Source organism: Meles meles, chromosome 9, assembly GCF_922984935.1.
Source record: "Meles meles chromosome 9, mMelMel3.1 paternal haplotype, whole genome shotgun sequence".
Lineage (NCBI taxonomy): Eukaryota > Metazoa > Chordata > Mammalia > Carnivora > Mustelidae > Meles > Meles meles.
Window position 1 is genome coordinate 65,234,828 of NC_060074.1, and position 24,062 is coordinate 65,258,889.

At 40.9% G+C, this 24,062-nt stretch overlaps 1 protein-coding gene across 2 annotated transcripts in view; it reads right to left on the minus strand.

The window, feature by feature from the left end:
- Positions 1-3,467: 3,467 nt before the first annotated feature.
- The window catches only part of STK39 (serine/threonine kinase 39), a 300,163-nt gene continuing 279,568 nt past the window's right edge, over positions 3,468-24,062 (minus strand). For both annotated transcript variants that reach the window (XM_046019745.1, XM_046019744.1), the window contains 2 exons: positions 19,713-19,777; positions 3,468-5,010 (listed from right to left, as the gene is read on the minus strand). In XM_046019745.1, the coding sequence (XP_045875701.1) occupies positions 4,936-5,010; positions 19,713-19,777 (140 nt within the window). In that variant the 3' untranslated portion in view covers positions 3,468-4,935. The remainder of the gene's footprint in view (positions 5,011-19,712; positions 19,778-24,062) is intronic.

Genomic DNA, 24,062 nt, shown 5'->3' on the forward strand with positions numbered 1-24,062 from the left:
ACCAAACTGTTCATCTGGGTGAAGGTTAGACCAGAGGACTGTCTATACCGTGTTGTAATGAAGCATGCCACCCTCCTCCTCCTCCCAGATTATGTGCCTGCTATTCTACCAAATATTCTGTCTAGGCAATGGGCAGCTTCTTCTGTGATAAATTACAAGTCTTGGTTTCTTGGGCTGGTTTTCTACATGAGGGGTAAATACACTGTTGGATGATTATTCCATGGCTCCCCTTTCATCATTCTGTAGCAAATTCAAATAACAATAGCATAAGATTGTAACTTTTAATAACATTTCCTGCCCTTCGATGAGTTATGAGCTAAATTATATGGGCTCAATAAACTTCAGCTAATGATGTTTTGTACGCTTATAACTCATGTAGGGGGAAGTTTTATGTATCTCTCTTAGCTTTTTCACCTGGGGATGCTTGATTAAAAACCGCATTCATTGGTTTGGCACAAGATCCACAGTGGCTGAAAACTTAATTGGGTGAATTTTTCTTCATTCTTCTTATATTCCCAAACTCCTTGGCTGGGCGTGGTGAGCAATGGCCAGGGAGGCGGATAAAAGGATATTGTTGTTATTGGACCGTGCATTTTCCCCGTGCAAATATCATCTAGGCAACCACTGGGACATTTTGGAAATGTATTTTTGACCATTTTTTATGCCTTTTCGTTTTCAGTGGAGGGCAGCTCCCCCCCCCCCTTTTTTGTGGTGGTTTAGGTGTTAATTGATATACTGATGAAGTCAGTCACTCTATCCTTTTCAACACGTGTTCTTACTGTCTGCCCTAGTTATAATGCATTAAAATGTGTTTTATTATTCCTGAGAATACACATCCCAAGCACCAAACTCCAGGCAAATTGCATCAGCTTGAAGATAACACTCACTTGTAATCAAACTCCTTACACTGGAGGGGCACCTGAGTGGCTCAGTGGGTTGAAGCCTCTACCTCCAGCTCAGGTCATGATCCCAGGGTTCTGGGATTGAGCCCCGCATCGGACTCTTTGCTCAGCAGGGAGCCTGCTTCCACCTCTCTCTCTGCCTGCCTCTCTGCCTACTTGTGATCTCTATCAAGTAAATAAATAAAATCTTTAAAACAAACAAACAAAAAAACTCCTTACACTGAATTTTTAGCTCATGCAGATACACAATGGAAATTATCTCTTGAAAGCCATGTTTACATCTGTTAGGCCAAGTCATAGCCGTCTTGAAACTCAGGACTCCAGAAAGCATTCCATGGTTCTAGGCTGGGACATTCCAGCCCTGAGGGGGAATGTTCTAGTACCCCCCACTGTGGCAAATGATACACACTCAACCTGCCCCTTAATATCCTGGTGAGAGTCAGGAGTTGTTAGCTAGGATTACCTAACGGCTTTGACAATAACTGTGTGCCTCAAAACCTAGGTACATCTGAGTTCCCTGTAAGCGACTGTATAAAGCCCCGTATGGATGAGCCAGAGCATGTTCTCACTTAGAAAGAATGGATAACCCTTTTATCTTAAATTGATCATGTGATCTTCCTATCGCAACCTAAATGGGCCTCACTAGGCAACATCTTCTGTTTTCAAATAGGCTTCCAGGAAAAAAGAAGACCTAAGATCACTTACTGTCCAGGGCAAATCCTCATTTTTGACAGAAGTCTTCCAGTGTGAATCGGCTCACACTCACCGTCTCTGTAATTTAACTCAGGGGGGTTCACCCGGGAGGTGTATTGCTTAAAACTAAATAGACCATCAGTGCATTACTGAAAATGGGTGATTGAAAAATAGGAATATGAAATTTTTACATGTTAAAATCACTGTATATAGGATTTTTTTTTTTTTTTTTTTTTGAGGGAATCCTTGGGTCTTCCCCTAAAGACTGCTACCTCACCGTATTCAGACATGAAGAGGAGGTGGGCTTCTACCATGTTTATTTTACCGGCACATAAGATATGGAACACATAGGGAACTTTACCAGAGTACTTTTTTTGTTTTTATTAGAAAAATTTTCATCACACATGATTTACAGGTGTCTCTAAAAGTTTTTTTCTTTTTCTTAGGTAGGCTCCATACCCAGCATGGAGCCCAGCATGGGGCTTGAACTCATGACCCTGAGATCAAGACCAGAGGTGAGATCAAGAGTTGGATGCTTAACCAATTGAGCCCCACAGGCACCCCTCTAAAAGTTGTTTTAAATACAGAAAACCATTTTGGTCACATAAGGACGATACATGGGAATTAAAATGCGATAAAAGGGAATTTGCTTCTATTCTACAACTTTAAAAACTATCCATGATAGAAACGCCCGGGATGCAGAACAGGTTTTGTATGTATTTAGACAGAGTTATGGGTGCCTTGATTTTACGGAGAGGTTGTGAACCCATCTGTTTGTTAAGGCACAGGAATCTGTCCAGATAATACTGAAAATGTTTTCAGTGACGTTTAGGTCCTTGCCAGTGAACAGGATCACAACACTGCATTGTTGTGCGTCCTTGTTAATCTAAAGCTTGGTTAAGAGAAATGGTCACATAGGTTTGCCTAAAGGATAGGTCGTGCACTCACGCCTTTACGTTTTCTGATTACCCTAACTGCTTGGACTGCGCTCTCAGTTCCTGGACGATGGCACTTCCTATCACAGGACCTACCTCTGGGCATCTGCTGAATGTACTAGAGAAGGCAAGTGTGTTCAAAACCTACAATGTGTGTATTGTAGGACTGGTTGGATAGTTTTGAAGGTTCTGAATATGTAAGTTTCATTTCCTAGAGAAATTTCATTCCAGGCTTTAGTACTAGGAAAAAATGTATTTCTCTTAATTTTAAAAAGAAAAATGTTCGCGAGCAGGCTGTGTCTGCTCAGACACCTCTTTGCGATGAGCCCTAGCTTTGCAGTTCTGCAGGACCTCAAGGCTAACTTCTGTGTACAGACTTGACCCTGGTGTTCATATTGTTAACCAGTTCTTACGGCCCCTTTATTTTAAGACAGTCTTTGTCTTAGTATTTGAGGAAGTTTAGATACATTGCTGTGCAATCAGTAAAGATACAGGACTAGGAGCATACATTATTCTATGATACTTATTACTATGTTGCAAGACAAGGCTTCTCTAGTTCTTCATGTATTTTTACTTTTCCAGTAGATGATGAGGGCCTTTTCTTATCCTGGTTTTGTCCACAAGGTGTACGGTGTTAAGAAGATGCTCGGGCTATGAGAACCCAGGCCTTGGGAGTCCGGCTCTGGAAAAGTCACCAGCACTCCAAGCCTCTGGGCTAAAAAGAAGCCATGGTAAGGAATTATTTTTCGCTTGTTCCCTGCATCCCTATTGTTTGAGTTCAAACACAATATTTGTCAAACCTGATCCTCTGACTGAATGGTTGCCTTGTTCCCTTGAGGGCACTTTTCACTCGTTCTTAGGTGTGGAAGTGCCAACCAGCCCCACCGCCCTGCTGGTAATACCTGAAGGAGGAAGGAAACAAGGGACACAATTGCTTTGTGCAATACACTTTTATTTTCCTTTTACCTTTGCAGTCATCTTTGTGTAATCGTTGTGTAAACAATAGAATGGAATGAAATTACATTAAATTGTATGCAAATGGCTCTAGAACACCTTTACAATTATGACAAGGCAATTTATAAATAACTTTTTCTTTCCTTAGTAATATATATTTGCTTTTTAAAGTACATTAAAGAGCTGCCGTATCTAGGGTTAGCTAGGAAAGAGCAATGGTACCGTCCTGGGAGCCCACCTCCCCGAAAGTTTAGACTCCAATTTTGAAAATCCTAAGGTTTACTATTCCGTAATACACAGTCAAGCAGAGGGCTACTTGGGTTGAAAGGATTTATTCTTGAAACTTAACAGCATTTTACCTTTTTAGTCATTGCACAAAACCCTTTCTATTTTTCACTCCACCTGGGTATTCTGCAGAATTTCAAGTAAAACTCAGATTCTGGTAGCTTCAAGTTTATCACCTTTGGAACAACAAATCCTATCACTTAAGGAGAAGTCAAATCAGAGATGGGTACATAATGAGCAGTCTAATAGAATGGCAACATTTTATATAGCATTCTATACGTTCCAATAAAGCAAAACTTACATATGCCACTTGATGTAGAGGAAATTTTAGATCTGAGACTATTCCAAAGTAAAGCAGCCTCAGGCACATTCTTAATATGAAAGTTTGCAAGGCACCTCCCTCTCCCAAGAGACAATCAGATTGTGGATTGGTTTTTCTGCAAACAAACCAAAAGAATAAGCATCCTAGTTCCTAATTCAGTCATTTCAAAAATCAAAAGTTATAAATACTCCAAAGATAGACCTGAAATTTTCTGTTTAAATAACAAGAGATTAACTGCAAGAAGCATATAATCAAAAACTTTTCTTCTTATAGCTAAGGTGTGTAATGCATAAATATATGAAAAATAAAATTCACAGTCAGTTTTAAAACTAGAATTCAAGTTTGGCTAATAAATCTTAATTTTATAAGTATATTAATTTCTAAATACAACGTAAAAGAGGCAGTATTGTCAGATGTACAATTAAAGTAGAACAGAAAGAACAACAATGAGAGAAGAAATAGGCTTCTGATAGAAAAAGTTCCTTTTGTTGCCAATAAATAGGACCACCTGAGTGTATTTCAGATTCTTTTCACTTAAGGGATATCCAAATTGATTGCTAAGAATATTAAATAGCTTTTGGAAAAATTAGCAACTGTCATGCAGCTGTGGCATTTGCTTGTTCTCATACTGTGGATTGCTAGAGAATAAAGCAGAACTCGGAGTGTTGTAAATTTAAAAAAATTCTTTTTTATCCCATTTCATTGAAGCCAGACTCTTCACAATCTTCTGATTTTGTGGGGACTGGGAGTGAGGGGGTGGGAGACAGGGTGGGGGAGAGAAGATTGAGGGGAGTGTTGTGAGGTGAGGGGCATGACAGATCAGGGAGATGTCAAGGGACATACATCAGCTGACACTCAACTGAGCAAACCCGATCAGCTTCACTTCATCAGGAATCTCCGACCCATCACAGCCTGAAGCCTGAAAAGGGAAAAAGACACTTTCAGTGCCGGTTGATCCAAGCAAAGGCGCAGTCTGTATGGGGCCAGTGTCCCATGTCTTCCAGGACAGAGATTCATCCTCTTGAAGGACTACTGTAACAAATCTGGTCACTATGCTATCAAGTACAGAAAATGGGGTTGCGGCGGGGGGGGGGGGGGGGGGGGGGGATTTGTTCCCATTAAAACACCACAGTCTCCAGACTTGGAGCTTTGAAACTGTCAATGACTGCCAAGAAAGTGATTTTAAATGTACTTTCAAATTAGAGCTCCTTAATCATTTTAAAGGATTATGATAAAATACCTGGGAATAAATTTAGCCAAAAAGGTGAAGGACCTATACTCTGAAAACAAGAAACTAATGAAAGGAGCTGAAGACACAAATGGAAAGATAGACCATGCTCAGCTCATGGACTGGAAGAATTATTTTTTTTTTTTTTTTTTTTTTTTTTTTAAAGATTTTATTTATTTATTTGACAGAGAGAGATACAAGTAGGCAGAGAGGCAGGCAGAGAGAGTGAGAGGGAAGCAGGCTCCCTGCCGAGCAGAGAGCCCGATGCGGGACTCGATCCCAGGACCCCGAGATCATGACCTGAGCCGAAGGCAGCGGCTTAAACCACTGAGCCACCCAGGCGCCCCGGACTGGAAGAATTATTAAGATATCCATATTACCCAGTGCAATCCTTATCAAAATACCAATAGTTTTTTTCACAGAACTAGAACAAATAATCAGAGTTTGTATGGAACCATATAAGGCTCTAAATAGCCAAAGCAATCTTGAGAAAGAAGAACAAAGCAAGGAGGTATCACAATCCCAGATTTCAAGTTATACTACAAAGCTACAGTAACCAAAATAGTACGGTACTGGCACAAAAACACACAGATCAATGGAACATGAAAGAAAGCTCAGAAACACACCCATACCTATATGGTCAATTAATCTACAAAAAAGGAGGCAAGATATACAATGAGGAAAAGACAATCTCTTCAATAAATGGTGCTGGGAAAACTGGACAGCTACATGCAAAGAATGAAACTAGACCACTTTCTTATAACATACACAAAAAATAAACTCCAAGTGAATTGAAGACCTAAACCCACCAAAATCCTACAAAAAACAAAACAAAACAAAACAAAATAAACCATGGACATTAATCTCTTACACCTCAGCCTTAGCAACAATTTTCTGGACCCATGTCCTCAGGTAAGGGAGACAAGCTAACAAACTACTGAAACTACACCAAAATAAAAAACTGCACAGCAAAAGCAACCATCAACAAAATGAAAAAGGCAACCTACTAAATGGGGGAAGATATTTGCAAATTCTATATCTAATAAGGGGTCAGTAATCCAAAATATTCCTACAACTCAGTAACAAAACCCCCACATAACCCAATAAAAAATGGGCAGAGGACCCAGACAGATATTTTTCCAAAGAAGACAAACAGACGACCAACATACACATGCAAAGATGTTCAACATCACTAATCATCAGGGAACTGTAACTCAAAACAAAATAAGATATCACCTCACACCTGTCAGGAGGGCTAGTATCAGAAGACAAGAAACAACATGAAGAGGTATCCTTTGTGCACTATTGGCTGGGAATGCAAGTTGGTACAACCACTGTGGAAAAGAGTATGGTAGGTTCTGCAAAAAGCTAAAAATAGAAATACTGTATGATCCAGTAGTTCTACTATTAGGTATTTACCCAAGGAAAATGAAAACACTACTTTGAAAGGATTCATGCACCCTTATGTTGATTGCAGCAGCATTTACAGTAGCGAAGATATCCAACCTAAGTGTCCATCTACAGATAAATGGGTAAAGATGTAGGATATATCTACAATTCAATATTACTCATTCATAAAAAGGAATAAGATCTTGCCATTTCCAACAAGGATGGACCTAAACAATATACGCTAAGTGAGATCAGTTAGCCAGAGAAGGACAAATATCATACTTCAGTTATATATGGACTCTAAAACACAAAACAAATGAACAACAATGAAAGAGACTCTAAATACAGAGAACAAACAGGGGATTGCCAGAAAGGAGTGGTGGCGTGGGGGTAGGGGGGTGGAGGGATAAGGGTGAAATATGTGAAGGGAATTAAGATGTATAGATTTTCAGTTGTTAAAATACAAAAATGAGCAAAAGCGATTTAACTGGTCACTGAGGGTAATACGGTTTTTACCAAAAGGCGTCCTCTATAAAACTGGTCAGAAAAAAAGTGTTTACCAAGTAGTAGAAAGGCTCATGACAAACAACTTATTTTTCAAGGACAATTTTGTTTATAATATTTTAGGACATTTATTGCCTAAAATTGTCCTAACTTATATTGTGTCAAATACTTTGATTTTTTCCAAAATTAAAAGGAACTAGAAACAAGTCATTGCTCATCAAACCTCTCACTTGTCCTCATTCAAAATTTAAAATTTTTTTTTCAACTCCCCTTCTCTCTCTCTCTCTCTCTCTCTCATACACACACAGTATGCCTATCACCCATTCTAGGCCACCTCTTCAGAGTGCATAAACCAGAATCTGACATTATGTAAGTACAAGTGGGGAGAAAAAGGTTTGATAAATGACTGGGAATTGGCAATTAATCACCAAAGGACCATACAAACCTTTTCTTGGCCTAATTCCTGCTAAATTATTGTCAAAACAATTAGTTTCCCATGTTAAAAAAAAAAAAAAAAAGCCCTTTCCAATCATCACAATGAACCTGCTTTGCACTGCTCCAAAAACCAGTGCATAAACTCAGTCCTTTTTCACCCCAACTTTTCCCTTACAATAAACTGCTAATTAGAATACAGAACTTGAGTATTTTTAAGTAATTATCTTTAAAATAATGGTGTCAGTACTTAAGCTTATATAAGAAAATCAATGGCCTAAAGGGTAGAAATCTAAGTGGCATTTAAAAAATTTCCTTTGTGCCTGCCCATTGATTTCTTTAGTTTTAGTTGACAAGATATTCAGTAAAGGGCAATTTTCACTGTTTGTGTTGTCAGGGGTAGTAAGATCAGAATCACCACCCAGCCCCTCACCCCCAATTATTTTCTTGTTCCACACCAGTCTGTATATCTCCTTAAACCTTCCCTTCTTCTTCACCCCTGCTAACATCATTTACTCAATGCAGTGAATGGGGGCAGACACAATGTGTGTAATTAATAGGCAAATGACAAACACAACAGGAGCAAGGATGGCTGCTGACAGTGACAAGCAGGGACTAACCAATGGGAGGCACATCAGTGCATGTCAAAGATACACCAGAAATTTGGCAATGGGAATTAGCAGGATGTTGAAATGAGAAGAAATAAAGTATCCAATAGTGGTTAAAAGAAAATTCTTAAATCCCTGTTGCAAAGAGTAATAGAAGTAATAGAGAATAGAAAAGAAAATTCTTAAACCCCTGTTGCAAAGAGTAATTTACAATGCAAGTGGGTGATCAAACCAGTGATTATTGTGGGTACATCACACAGGGAGTCCATCTCTCACCCTCTGTCCCAGTGCCTCCTGTGGCTACACTGAAACACTCAGTTTCCTGGCCGAGTCCCAGGCCAGGTTGTCTGGCTTTCATTCAGGCACTCGCTCTTCTTCCCCCACAACCCTGCTGACTCTCTCTTAACCAAGGCTGAGTTCTTGTCTCGCTCACTGTGGCCTGCAAAACACTGGGGGCAATATGAAAATGATTCTGGATTCTAGAGCAAAGGGATTAGAGACCCTTAAAGCAGCAGTTCTCAAACTTCTCGGTCTCAAGTACCCTTTATATTCTTAAAAATTATCAAGGACTTCAAAAGCTTATGCTTTTTAAAAAAATCATTTACCATGATCAAGTGGGATTTACTTCTGGGATGCAAGGGTGATTCAATGTTCCTAAATCAATCAGTGTGATTGATCACATCAATAAGAGAAAAGAACCATATGGTCATGTCAACAGACACAGAAAGAGCATTTGACAAAGTACAATATCCATTTATGATGAAAGGCCTCAACAAAGGGAACATACCTCAACATAATAAAGGCCATCTGTGAAAAATCAACAGCTAACATCCTTAGTGGGGAAAAAAACAGAGCTTTTTCCCCTAAGGTCAGGAACAAGACAAGGATGTCCAGTCTTGCCATTTTTATTCAACATAATACTAGAAGTCCTAGCGAGAGCTATCAGACAACAACAAAAAAAGGTATAAAAGGCATCCAAATCACTATTTGCAGATGACTTGCTACTTTATATAGAAAAGCCAAGGACTCCACCAAAAAAACTGCTAGAACTGATAAATTCAGTCACAGGAGACAAAAAGTACAGAAATCAGTGGCATTTCTAGACACCAATAATGAAACCTCAGAAAGAGAAATTGACAAAACAGTCCCATTTGTAACTGCACCAAAAATAAGATATCTAGGAATTAAATACTCATGAAAGAAACTGAAGACAACACAAAGAAAGCAAAAGACATGCCATGCTTATGGAATTACAGATACAATTAAAATGTCTGTACACCCAAAGTAATCTAGACATTTAATGCAAACCCTATCAAAATGCCACCAGCATTTTACACAGAACAAGATCAAAAAACCCCTAAAATTTGTGTGGAACCACAGAAGACACTGAATAGCCAAAGCAATCTTGAAAAAGCAAAGCTAGAAATATCACAATTCTGGACTTTAAATTACAAAGCTGTGGCAATCAAAACAGTATGGTACTGGTTTAAAAAACAGATATGGAGGGGTGCCTAGGTAGCTCGGTCAGTTAAACATCTCTTGGTTTTAGCTCGGGTCAAGATCTTACAGTTGTGGAATTGAGCCCCGAGCCAGGCTCTGCCCTCAGTTTGGAGTCTTCTTGAGATTCTCTCTCCCTCTCAAATAAAATCTTAAAAAAAAAAAAAAAAATAGACCTGTAGATCTATAGAATAGAATAGAAAACCCCGAAGTGAACCCACAAGTATGTGGTCAGTTCATTTTCGACAAAGCAGGAAAAAATATTCAATGGCAAAAAGTCTCTTCAACAAATGGTGTTGAGAAAACTGGACAGCCACTTGCAAAAGAAAGAAAATGAACCACTTTCTTACACCATACAGAAAAATTTGAAAAGGATTAAATACCTAAATGTGAGACCTGAAACCATAAATATCCTAGAAGAGAACACAGGCAGTAACCTTTTTGACATCTCAACTGTCTCCTGAGAAATAAAAGCAAAAACAAACTCTCAACAAAACTAAAAAGGCAACTTACTGAATGGGGATATTTGCAAATGATATATTCAATAAAGGGTTAGTATCAAATATATTTTAAAAACTTATGAAACTCAACATGCAAAAAATAATCCAATTAAAAAATGGGCAGAAGACATGAATAGCCATTTCTCCAAAGAAGACCTAAAGATGGCCACAAGACACATGAAAAGGTATTCATCACTTACCATCAGGGAAATGCAAATCAAAACTACAATGAGATTTCACCTCATACCTGTCAGAATGGCTAAAATCAACAACACAAGAAATAACATGTGTTGGTGAGGATGCAGAGAAAGGAGAGCAGTTGTGCACTGTTGGTGGGAATGCAAACTGGTGCAGCCACTGTGGAAAACAGTAGAGGGTTCTTCAAAAAGTTAGAACCACCCCCACGATTTGGCAATTACACTGTGGGTATTTCCCAAAGAATACAAAAAAACGAATTCAAAAGGTTACATGCACCCCTATGTTTATAGCACCATTATTCACAATAGCCAAGATATGAAAGCAGTCCAAGTATCCTCCGACAGATGAAGGCATAAAGAAGATGTAGTGTGTGTGTATAAATATACATATAATGCAGTATTATTCAGCCATAAAAAGAATGAAATCTTGCCATTTGCAAGGACATGGATGGAGCTAGAGAGTATTATGCTGAGTAAAATGAGTCAGACAAGAAACAAAACCCAGGGGGGAAAAAGAGACAAATCAAGAAACAGACCCTAATTTTGGAGAACAAAGTGATTACCAGAGAGGAAGTGGGTTGGGAGGATGGGTGACACAGGTGATGGGGATTAAGGAGGGCAGTTTCTGTGATGGGCACCGGGTGACGTATTTAACTGTTGAGTCACTAAATCACACACCTGAAACTAATATAACACTGTTAACTATACTGGAACTAAAACTTAAAAAGCTTAGGTTTTTGTAGGTTATATTTATTGTATTGACCATTTCAAAAATTAAAACAGAAAATTTTTAAACATTTTAACATGATTTTAATATCGAAGTATTAAAATAAAAACAAACATGCTTATGTAGATTGTATTTATTATACTGACGATCTCAGAAATTAAAACTGAAATTATTCACTTACTAATTTACTAAATTATTCACTTACTAATTTATTAAATCTAATAATAAACCTATTATGTGCTAACAAATAAAATCTTAATGGAAAATGACCACAGTTTACCAAAACAAAAATCTGAGAATGGCACTGCTTTACATTCTGCAAATCTCTTTAATGTCTTGCTTAAAGAAGATGGCTAGATTTTCATATTTGCTTCCACATTCCATCTATTGTTTTATGTTGTTCCCTTGACATATATAAAGAAAATCCAGGGCACCTGAGTGGCTTGGTGGGTTAAGCCTCTGCCTTTGGCTCAGGTCATGGTCTTGGGTCCTGGGATCAAGTCCCACATCGGGCTCCCTGCTCAGCAGGGAGCCTGCTTCCCCATCCCCTCCCCACTGCTCATGTCTCTGCCTGCCTCTCTGCCTACTTGTGATCTCTCTCTCTCTCTGTCAAATAAATAAATAAAATCTTAAAAAAAAAAAAGGAAAAGAAAATCCACCCTCTTATAAATAGGTCATTGAAAGGGAATAAATAGTATTTCAAAAGTCGTTCTGATAATTGTGAACGTTGCTGTCACCATACCAAGATGTGCCAAGTGGATTTTCTTACACTTTAGTTGCATTGTAGAACCTGAAACCACATATCGATTACACTGAAACCAGTGGCCTGTCTCTCAGTTGGAAGTGATCTTTTCCCCTCGGCATCACTGAATTATGCAGATCATCCACTGTTGACACAGTCTGTTATAGAATCTCAGTGCTTCAATATACAATGTCCACCAATCATATTCATTGATATCACACATGACTGATCTCATCAGAAAAAGTAAGTACTGGGCTGTTGTCACACTTACAGTGGCAGATGCAAGTTTCCCAAAATCCTTTCTCTGCTCTAGAGCCGAAAGGTATTATTGATGACAAATATTGTCAGTTGTTTTCCTTGAGGTGTCAGGCTCGCTTGGTTCATTTTGAAAAAATATCTGCCAAATCCTTAGTCTGAATAACCGCAGTTTGTCAGTTATTCTTCTGAGTAAAAATGGTGTTCCACAGGGATAAAAAAAAATAAAATAAATAAAAAGGCTAGTTCAGCCTACAACTTAATCTCACAAGAGCTTTTCTTGGAGACAACCACTACTACTTCATGATAGAAGCCTACCTTGCTTTATTGCATTTCACTTTCTTGCCTTTCCCAGATAGCACATTTTTTTTCTTTCTATAAATTGAAGATCTGTGGCAATTCTGTACACGTAAGTCTGGTGGTGTCATTTTCCCAACAGCACTGGCTTGATTCTTGTCTGTGACATTTTGGTAATTCTCACAATCTTTTAGGCTTTCATTTTATTTGTTATAGTAATAGGACATCAGTGATCTCTGATGTTAATTTTGCAATTGTTCTGGGGCCCACGGACCATGCCTATATAAGATGGTGAGCTTAATCCATAAATGCTGTGTGTGTTCTGACTGTTCCACTCACTGGCTATTCCCCTGTCTCTCTGCCTTGCCTCAGGCCTCCTAAGTCCCTGAGATCCAACAATATTGAAATCAGGCCAACTCATGACCCTACAATGTCTCTTAAGTGTTCAAGTGAAAGGAAGAGTTGCATGTCTCACTTTAAATCAAAAACTACAAATGATTAAACTTAGTGAGGAGGGCAGGTCGAAAGCCAAGACAGGTCAAAAGCTAGGCCTCTCACACCCTTTAGGCCAAGCTGTGATTATAAAAGAAAAGTTCTTGAAGGAAATTGGAAGTGCAACTCCAGTGAACACGTGAATGATAAGAAAGCCAACAGCCTTATTGCTGATATGGAGAAGGTTTTAGTGGTCAGATAGAAGATCAAACCTGTCACCACATTCCCTTAAGCCAAGCCTAATCCAGAGCAAGGCCCCTAATTCGCTCTTCAATTCTCTGAAGGCTGAGAGAGGTGAGGACATTGTAGAAGACAAGGTGGAAGCTACCAGAGGTTGGTTCCTGAGGTTTAAGGAGAGGAGCTATCTCCACAACATGTAAGTGCAAGGTGAAACAAGTCAGTTATCCAGAAGACAGAGCTAAGACAACTAAAGAAGGCCGCTACACTAAACAACAGAATTTCAATGTAGACAACACAGCCTTCTATTGGAAGAAGATGCCATCTAGGGCTGTCATAGCTAGAGAGGAGAAGTCAATGCCTGGCTTCAAACTTCAAAGGACAGGTTGGCTCTTGTTGGGGCTAATGCAGTTGGGGACTCTAAGTTGAAGCCAATGTTCACTTACCTTTCCAGAAGTCCTAGGGCCCTTAAGAATTATGCTAGATTGATTTATAGACTCTACAGCCTATAAATGGAACAAAGACAGCACCTTTACTGATAAAATGGTTTACTGAATATTTGAAGCCCCTGTTGAGAACTGCAGCTTAGAAGAGAAGATTCCTTTCAAAATATTACTGCTCATTGACGATATACTTGTCACCCAAGAGCTCTAATGGAAATGGGACAATGAGATTCATGTGGTTTTCATGCCTGCTAACACAGCATCCATTCTACAGCTCATGGGTCAAGAAGCAATTTCAACTTTCAAGTCATATTATTTAAGAAATACATTTCATGAGGCTATAGCTGCCACAGACAGTGATTTTTCTGATGGATCTGGGCAAAGAAATTTGAAAACCTTTTGGAAAAATTCACCTTTCTAGATGCCATTAAGAACATGAGTGATTCGTGGAAAGAGGTCAAAATGTCTCCATTAACAGGAGTTTGGAAGAAATTGCTTCCAGACCTCATGGATGACTCTGAGTGGTTCAAAACTTTAGTGGAGGAAGTAACTGCAGATATGGTGGGAACTGTGACAGAACTAGAATTAGAAGGGGAACCTGAAGATGGGACTGAATTCCTGCAAGGTCAGGAGAAAAACCTGAACAGATGAGAAGCTGGCTTTTTAATGGATGAGCAAAGTAGTCTCTTGAGATAGAATCTACTTCTGGTGAAGATGCTATGTAGATTGTTGAAATGACAACCTGGGTGGGCTTTGGAGCCACTGGAAATTTTAAAATATACAGAGGTTGTGATAGAATTGGTCTGGGGTATGGGCTGGCGCCTGGGATTTTTTGAGCTCCCTAGGTGATTCAAAGGTTAGAGTTTGAGAACCACTGTTCTACCCAAGTGCTTCCCAATGTGTGAAACACCAAGTAAGCTCCCAAGCTTCCCACCAAGCAGTGGTTCTCAAACTTTAGCATGCACCAGAATCACCTGGAGAACCTGTTAAAACACCTGCTCCCTACCTCCCAGAAATTCTGAATCCTTAGGCCCGGGACGTAGACGTAGAATTTATGTTTTTATCAGATAGCTTCCAGATGAAGCTGACACTGCCAGTTTGGGGATCCCACCTGGAGAACCACTGTCTCGGGCTGGAGCCGGAGACCCAGAGGCTACCCAGATCTTCCTGAACTGATAGGCTGCCTTAAGATTTTTGTCTTATCTTGGGGCGCCTGGGTGGCTCAGTGGGTTAAGCCGCTGCCTTCGGCTCAGGTCACGATCTCAGGGTCCTGGGATCGAGCCCCACATTGGGCTCTCTGCTCGGCGGGGAGCCTGCTTCCCTCTCTCTCTCTCTGCCTGCCTCTCTGCCTACTTGTGATCTCTCTCTGCCGAATAAATGAATAAAATCTTAAAAAAAAAAAAAATTTTTGTCTTATCTTTCTCCCCTTTCAGTAAGGGCTGGCGAGGCGGGGAGAAGTTGAGTTGTTTTCATCTCATTTCAGTCTTTGCTTTACCTGTACTTCAGGAAATGTTGCCTAGTGACACAGCCTCCAACTGTGGTTATGCTAAAAGCCTCTAAAAATAAGGCCCGTTAGTCGTGAATTGCCAAAGTGCTTATGAAATTGCTATATGTAATGCATGTTACTTAACTTCAGGAACTAAAATCTGTAATGTTCACGTAAATGTGGACCAACTGGATGTTACTTATACATACTTACGGTTTCTATCCTGTCTTTAAGGGAGAATTACCTTATTTCATATTTTTACTAATGCAATTTCATATTTTTACTAATGCAGTTTCAAAAACTTCACCCTGAAAGCAGCAAGACTCAATTGCTTTATAAAACTGCAAGGCAGCAGATTAAAAAATGCCGTAAACATTTAGACTTGTCTCAAGGCAAGGCTTACAACAATCAACAGTAGAACAGTACTGAGATGTTGCACTCAAAGCATGTTCCACTTGAGCTGAAACGCCCTTTTTGCTTAAACCACTTCGTTAAAAGTGCTATATGTATGGAAAAAAAAAAAAAATGATCTCCCTGCCTCTAGTCATGCCAACAATGGAAATCATACTTCACTTATTATATGCCAAATGAGGCTAAAGATCTCACTGGGCAGGGAGTAAATGCCTTTTTTTTTTTTTTTTAAAGATTTTATTTATTTATTTGACAGATAGAGATCGTAAGTAGGCAGAGAGGCAGGCAGAAAGAGGAGGAAGCAGGCTCCCTGCCAAGCAGAGAGCCCAATGCGGGGCTGGATCTCAGGACCCTGGGATCATGACCCGAGCCGAAGACAGAGGCTTTAACCCACTGAGCCACCCAGGCACCCCAGTAAATGCCTTTCTTGATATAACCAACATCCTTACTCCCTGGGCCACTATTTTTCTTACGTCAGCAATACATAAGCACAGCCCACCTTTTCAAACTTGAGCCCAGTATTTCTAAGAGTGGTGGGAGAGTGGAGCGAAAGAAGATTAGACACTGAACGATCTACAAACAGCATGTTTCTCACCTGGGTTAAATAGTGGAATCTCCAGGGGACACCTTCAAAACGCCCAAAGCCCAGGCTGTCCCAAGAGCAATTACATTAGGGTATCTGGTACAGGACCCCGACAAGAGTAATTTTGTGAAGTGCCCCAACCATCCCCTGAGTAAACCACTGTTCTCCGAGGTAAGGAACCGCATCACCAAGATACAACTTTGTTCTTTAGACGATTTTCAGGCCCCTGACATTCTCCTTTAGAAAGCAAAGAAAGCTCTGAGATAAAAATGATAAACAGCTGAGAGATAAAAGGGCCACCGGCAGCAGCAGTTTGTGAGGAAAAATGCCTCTGAAATACTTTCTTTTATTCTTCAAGAAAATAGCCAAATTGACGAACGAAGGCAAGTGCTTCTGAGTCTCTGCGGTTTTACCAGGATGTCAGTGTTCTATAGATGATTAGGCCCAGAAGCAATCCAAATGAGCTCTGTTGGGTGGATCTCAAACTGGCTGGCAACAGGTAACAACAAAGAAACCCCCTCAGGTTTAACGAGGGCTGGACAGAGAGTGAAGTGACCAAACCGAAGGTTGCTCTTGAGTCTGGCTTTACTTAATGTCGTTAGCTATCTTTTGGGGAAAAGCCATTAATTTCCGTCTTCTGGGAACAAAACATTACTACATTCTCAAGCGATCGGGGGAAGGGAAGACTCGCCGGGGTTTTCCTGCAGGACTCTGGGGCCAGACAGGCCCATACTATTCAATCTGCTTATCCAAGCCCTTCATCCGAAAGGAGGAATCCACAGAGACACAGAAAACCAAAAAAACCACACAGCTGCAGGGCCCTCATTCTCAGAATGAACGGCGACTGAGGGGATGGGCTGGGATGCTAGACCAGAGTTGAATCTGCGGTGTCTACACTGTAACCATGGGCAAGTTAGCCCCACAGAGCCTCAGAGTCCCAGGACAGAAAATGAACCTAAGGATATCACCATCTTGTGGGACTGTGAGGATTCAATGAACTAGACGAAGTGTGTTAACCACCTCAAGCACGATCTAGCAAACATGGGATGCCGAAGAAAGTGTTTCTTGTTCTTCCTACAGGCAAGGCCCAGGGATTTTAAGGAACTCTAAAAAGAGGGCATGAAGCAGAAATCACCATCTTAATTATTTTACAGGAATTAAAATAAATGTTAAGGGGAAAATGATGGCTGAAGTTTTCCTGACTGAGGTCTGTATTACACTGGTGTATTTCATTATCAAGCCCCCCGCTCTGTGCCGGCTACTGGGCCAGGCAGTAGCCTCTGGCCTCTGGAGGCTCTAGACTTGAATTCGTGGGGGGAGAACAGCAGAGGAGCACCTGAGCCAGGACTGGATGTCGCAGAAGGCTTCCTGGAGAAAGTGAAATTGAAGCAAGACGCTGGAACATGCCTGCATGTCGGGTAGCCGAAGCAGCAGCCTGGAGAAGCTGGGCAAATATTTTAGTGCGAGAGAGAAGGACGTACAAAGGGCCAGCTGACAAAAGTAGAAGGAGAGAAGAGACAATGAAGGGAGATACAGCAAGGTAATAAAGCAGGAGCCCGAAAGGGAGATCTGGTCCGGGGTTTGAGTTTTAGGAGCATTTTGCAATGCAGAAGAAGCACCCTGGCTGTAGCCACAGGGTGGTGAACGGAGCCTGAGACAGGCAGCCTGTAGACAGGCAGGTGCATTTCAGGAGATGAGAGGATCCCGCTAGAGTGCTGGAAGTGGGGATGGAGAGAAGAGGACGGAGTCAAGCGAGAGAATCCACAGAAGTAATAAACAGACTCGAGTAGGAGATGAAGGGAGTTTGACCTTCTTCTTACTATTCAGGGAAGACACACGAGGGGTTTCTCTAAGACCTTCGGGAACAGGAAAGGGGCAGGGTTACTATTCCTGTTTCATAGGTGAGCAAGTTTAGGGAGTGTGGGGATAAGCCAGCATGGGGCACATGGGAGGCTCAGTGGGTTACACCTCTGCCTTCAGCTCGTCATGATCCCAGAGTCCTGGGATCCAGGGTGCTGGGATCGAGCCCCGCATGGGCTCTCTGCTCAGTGGGGAGCCTGCTTTCCCGCTCGCTCTCTCTGCCTGCTGCTCTGCCTACTTGTGATCTCTGTCAATTAAATTTTTTTTTTTAAAGCCATCATGAAAGCTTTCATCTCTTATCTCTGTTTACATACTCAAATTTAGGCACCTCTTCTGGAGGTGGTGTGTGAGAACTTCTTTCTTATGCCATAAAAAATGAATAAAGAAACACTAACGGGCTTGAAATCCTGACACAGGTTACCATTTTCTCATCAATATTGTCTCATATGAACGAAATATGTTTACAAAGATGTAGGTGAATTAGAAACAAAGGTGACAGATGAGTCCCAAAGCAGAAGACAGATTTTTAAATTTCTTAATTTATAATTCTATGTCTCAGTAAAATGTTCTTTTGTTATTGAAAACAAAACAAATGTCTTCAGATAAATTCTTTCTGTGAGAATCTTTGTGTTTTTTTGTTCATCACACAGCCTAGCCATCTGAAATTAGATGTGAGGCAAGATCCAGAAAGTTAATTAGTGTAGGGCTAACATTTACTGTAACTAATCATTTCGCATCTTTGGCCGCGCACATTTTCCATTAAATTCTCACAAGAAATAAAAAAGACAGATCATCAATACATATTGTGCACAGCAAAGTGCTAGTCATTTATATCTTAAATTGCTTGCAGCATTCTGACTGGCTCTTGCTAAGATTTACAATTTTAAAAATGAGTCACTTAATGTACTGTTTGCTAAAACTTTCAGGAAAATCGTCGCTTTTGACTGTTTGGACTGCTCCCGTTTCCACCCATAGTCACACTATCTCTTGCTTTCAGAACAATGCCAGGACGCTCAGGATGGCAGTTCTAGTTCTTAAATTCAAAGTCTACTCGCGCAGAAAACCTGCTGCAACACCGCTTCGCCACGAGAATCTATTACCGTGATTTGAAATGTGGAGTTAAAATGTTATGTCTTTGTTCACTAGCCTTCAGTGAGTAGTTCCACAATCGCTTCCAATTACCTAAAGCATTTCTACAACAATCAGCCTCAATTTTTAAAGTTAGAACCACCTGGCTTTCACTTTGGGAAAGCTTTATTAAGAGTGTTGGTTGGGGGCACCTGGGTGGCTCAGCGGGTTAAAGCCTCTGCCTTCAGCTCAGGTCATGATCCCAGGATCGAGCCCCGCATCGGGCTCTCTGCTTGGCTGGGAGCCTGCTTCCTCCTCTCTCTCTCTCTCTGCCTGCCACTCTGCCTACCTGTAATCTCTGTCAAATAAATAAATCTTTAAAAAAAAAAAAAAAGAGTGTTGGTTGGAATTAGGTTTAATTTTGTCTATGTGGTCAAGGTGCCATGCAAACTGGAGGCAAAAATGGCACGGGCTCCAAGATATCTCAAATGGCTGCTCTTAAAGATGCACTGGGAAACAAGGTATGCTCATGGAAGAGGAAATTCCCAGTCGTGGTCAAAAAACATTCCCAAAGGTTAAATCGGCAAACGACAACACAAAAATGGATCACAAAAGAAAGCAACAGCAGCAACAGAATTACAGAGCAAGCTATAAAACTGTGTGATTAGTCCTTGCTGGCAGAGCATGGCAAAATATTTACCTTCTTTCCAGAACTTTCAACTTACCAACTTAAATGTCAAGGTTTTTAAAGCTTTGGGATCATCTACAATCTTCTGTAAATTAGCAGCCACTGAAAAATACAAACGTAGAGAAAAAGTGTCCAAATCATTTACAGTAACACTGGATTTTCACATCAATGGTTCGGAAAATCTGACTAATCATGCAATAAGCTGCAAAATGATTTCTTTCACAGGCATTGCAAAGTCCATATAAACAACCAAATTAGTCTCACACACATTCTACAATTTATATCTTCAGTGCATCTGAATTCATCACTATACATTGAGCCCACATTTCATACAGCAAACTGGGAAATTACTTTCCAGTGGAAAGTAGAAGTGATAGCCCCCCCGGCCCCCCCAGTTTCTCTACCTCTTGGTTTTTTTCAACACTCAATGCTATGAAATTTATTAGCCAGCAGAGGGCAGCACAAAATAGAGGCGAGGTATTGCAAAGAAGGGTTTTTCTTTTTTTTTTTTAAGATTTTATTTATTTATTTGACAGATAGAGATCACAAGTAGGCAGAGAGGCAGGCAGAGAGAGAGGAGGAACAGGCTTCCCGCTGAGCAGAGAGCCCGATGCGGGGCTCGATCCCAGGACCCTGGGATCATGACCCGAGCCGAAGGCAGAGGCCTTAACCCACTGAGCCACCCAGGCACCCCAAGAAGGGTTTTTCTGAAAAGAATTAAGGTCAGTGCCTTTGAACCCCTCGCCTATAAATTCATTCAATTCTCTGCACCCATTTTTATCAAGGCAACAAAATACAGTGGATAACCTCTACAACTTGGGCATCTGTGTTCACCCTTTCAGAGCACAATAGTCTGTCAAAGCCTCGAAGAGCCACCATGAACAATAGCCAAGTTGACTGAAGAAGGGCAAGCCCTAGAGGCTGTCAGTTGGAGTTCAATAGTGAAGATATGTTTCTTCACTATTGAAGGATTCATCAGAGACCCATCCCATCTTCCAAGGGATCATGATCTATTTGATACTCTGGCAGAGATGTCCATTTTTCCAGCTTCCTCCCCTGGCTTAGGGTACAGAATTATCAGAAGGTAATGATGACAGAAATTTAAAACCTGGCACTTTCCATATCCAAATCTAAAGTCTCAAGGACTGAAAATCAAGTAAGTGCTGTTGGTGAGGGAAAAAGAAAGGACTCCTGAAGAAATGAGACAAAGTTCTGTGTATCATTTTCATTTTTCATGTAGAAAGTTATCTGCTGCTTCAGTAATTAGGTATCTGAAATGTTATGTGACTATTTTAAGATAAAAAAATTAAGATAACAAATATTTTGAGAAAAGGGTTTCAAATAGAAAATCTAAGTAAAGAGGAGAAAAATCTGCATATTTCATGTTTCTCTAAGGTTGACTAAAAACAACCTAGAGACATGGATTTTCTGCAGATCAGTTTATTTCATTTAATCTATCAGCTGCAGAGGAGAAAAAAAATGAAAATTATGTACTCAATATGGCCTATTTCTCTTTATAAACCATAATTACAAGCATCATTTTATCTTCGTGTTGCTCTTAATACTTCCACTCTGAGCGATCTGTAAAGTTTCATTTATGGTAACCCCCCAACCCCCCTGGGCCCCGCCTGCCCCATCTTTTTCTCCTCTTCCTTTTGCCCACACAAGCCAACCATACACCTGTCAGGTAGAACCTGGGCCACAGGGGCGCCTGGGTGGCTCAGTGGGTTAAAACTTCTGCCTTCCTCAGGTCATGATCCCGGGGTCCTGGGATCGAGTCCCGCATCATCAAGCTTTCTGCTCAGCAGGGAGCCTGCTTCCCTGACTCTCTCTCTCTGCCTGGCTCTCTGCCTACTTGTGATCTCTGTCTGCCAAATAAATAAATAAAACTCTTTATTTAAAAAAAAAATGAACCTGGGCCACCAACCTCAACAGAGTTATCATCACCAAGTATCTGTTGGCCTCCTCAGCAGTTTCCTGAGCGTATTTCAGATGACAGAATCATCTAGTAATCCATACAGGAAACACTGGCTCGTGGAGTGAAAAGCTCAGCTGTGCAATGCTGTTCACCAAAGCCAGTATTTTATGATGCCAGAACATTCTGACTGGACGTAAACTGCAGCAAGTGCACAGAATTCACTATGTCCTTAAAAACTAAAAGTTCCTCTGATATGGGTGATTTCACGAGTCACTGCAATGTCTTCCTGTGAATTTTAGTCCTTTCATTAGAGAATCTTAGTTAATGTGGATGATTTACTGCCCCGTTCTGGGTCATCTATTTCCAGTCTGCTCTGTAATGTTCAGCCAAAAGCAGAGCTCTGCCCTGCACGAATTCACAGCCCTCTCTCTGTCTGGTGTGCATGCCTGTGGGTTAGCGCCATTCTCCAAGGAGCATGGCTACTCGAGCTGTAGACTTGGAGGGCAAAGCTGAAATGCTAACATCTTCAACAATCATCCCGGAAACCACATTCCCCAATGGTGAGCCCTATACCTCAGGGACATTAGAAATTCAAATTTGGTCTCCAACTCAAAGCAAAAATAGCAAAACTGGCCACTTACCTGATTACTCATCCCAGCTGCTAGGCTTATTTTCAATTTAGTTGATTCTAATTTGTTGTAAAGTGCTATAAAATACCTTCATTTAACTGACATCACATAAAATTCAAGGTGATGCTAATTTCACTTCCACTAGCAATGCTCATTAAAAAGATGGGTGTCACTGTTTTCTCCCTTCTCCTGACTATGCACCTGGATTTCAAAAATAAAAATGTGCCTTACCTGGAACGTGAGCGGAGAAGAAAGGATTGGATAGGGCTGGTCAGCTTTAAGAACTTCTCAAGTTTGTGCTGGTACCACTGAACTTCACACTTTAAGGCACTTTGGGATTCCCCAAAATATGGGGCTTCTGAACTTTGCCTGCTCAGTGGCCATCCTCTTATTTCCAATCCTTCCTTGCTTTCCCAAATAGAACTTTCTGATGCAGACGCTGCCTTCCTGGAGCTTGTCCTTTCCCACCCTCTTCAGTCACAAGTGCTCTGTTTCTTGGTACAAAGGGCACAGAAAACACTCACCAAGGTACCAAGAATTGTGGTCCCCTTGCCCTAGCACTGTGGCTACAGGCTACCTTTATGTGAGCCATCACTACTTCTTGGCTGTTTGGGGGGGTCTCTCTGTTACATTTAGGGTTGAATCTCTATCAGTGTTCAGTGCTCTTTTGGGATAACATTTGACCTAAGGTATGGTCGGTATCATGCTTCAAAACTGTAACAATATCATTAATGACCACATGAAAAAGACGCCAATGCTCAGTGGCTCCCTGATCAGATGCAAACAAAGATGGAAATAACGTTGTCCTGGGGGTCATCGATCAGAGGCAAGGCAGCAGAACTGATGTGTTTCTCGCAAACCAAGTCTGACATTCTCCAGACCCTGTTTTCTCTATAAACTTGTACTACTCAGATTCTCCACATTAGGACAGTTAGAAAAGTAACAGTTACATAATGACTATTTACAGTCTGTGTTTGCATTACAAGTGATTAGTGGAAAGATACACTTTTCTCCCCAGATACCAGTGTATTTCACAACAACTCATATAGTATTGACTTCCGGGGGTGGGAGTGAATTTATCTAATCTGTGCTATTCCCAAACAAAAGCTGTGAAGTTCACCCCAGTGAACGCCAAGTCCAATGCATTCCCCCCAGAGGAAATTCTGAGAAAAGACAAAAAAGCGCAGACTTGGGTTACCTGACAAGGTGATGTCACAATATTGTTTGATCCAAGGACACGACCCAAACATCTGCTGTGTACCCTGCGCTGCTGCGGAAAGGCAGCAGAGGATTGCAAAGCAAGAAAGAGACACAGGTACTGAAAGGGAATTCAAGCTTCTGAGGAAGGAAGAAAGGAAATGATGGGGGGAGGGGGGGGAGTCTCTAATGGATACCACTATTAACACTAATTCAAAATCACAGCTAATTATTATGTTTGGGACAAAATACAAGAGATTTGCCCTGTTGTTTTCCCCAAATCTCTAGGCTTTTATCTTCAGATGAGTGTAGCACGAAGTGTAAGTGCGTGAATCCCCCAGTCAGAGTGCCCAGGTTAAAATCCTGCCTCCGGCTTAGAGCCATGTGACCCCATGAACTTGGTTGGGCAAGTGTACGTAAGTGTCTTTGTGCTTGAGTCCACTATCTGCAAAATGTGGATATGAATAGTGCTGACATGACAGAGTTCTTCTGGGGATGGAGTTTATACACACACAGTGTTGAGACTAGTGCTCGATGTACTACACGTACATAAAAAGGTCAGCTTACTATCTCTAGCCTGGACAACTGCCTACCTTCACTGATTTCCTGCCTTCAGTCTTAACTCATGAGCCCTTTTACACTC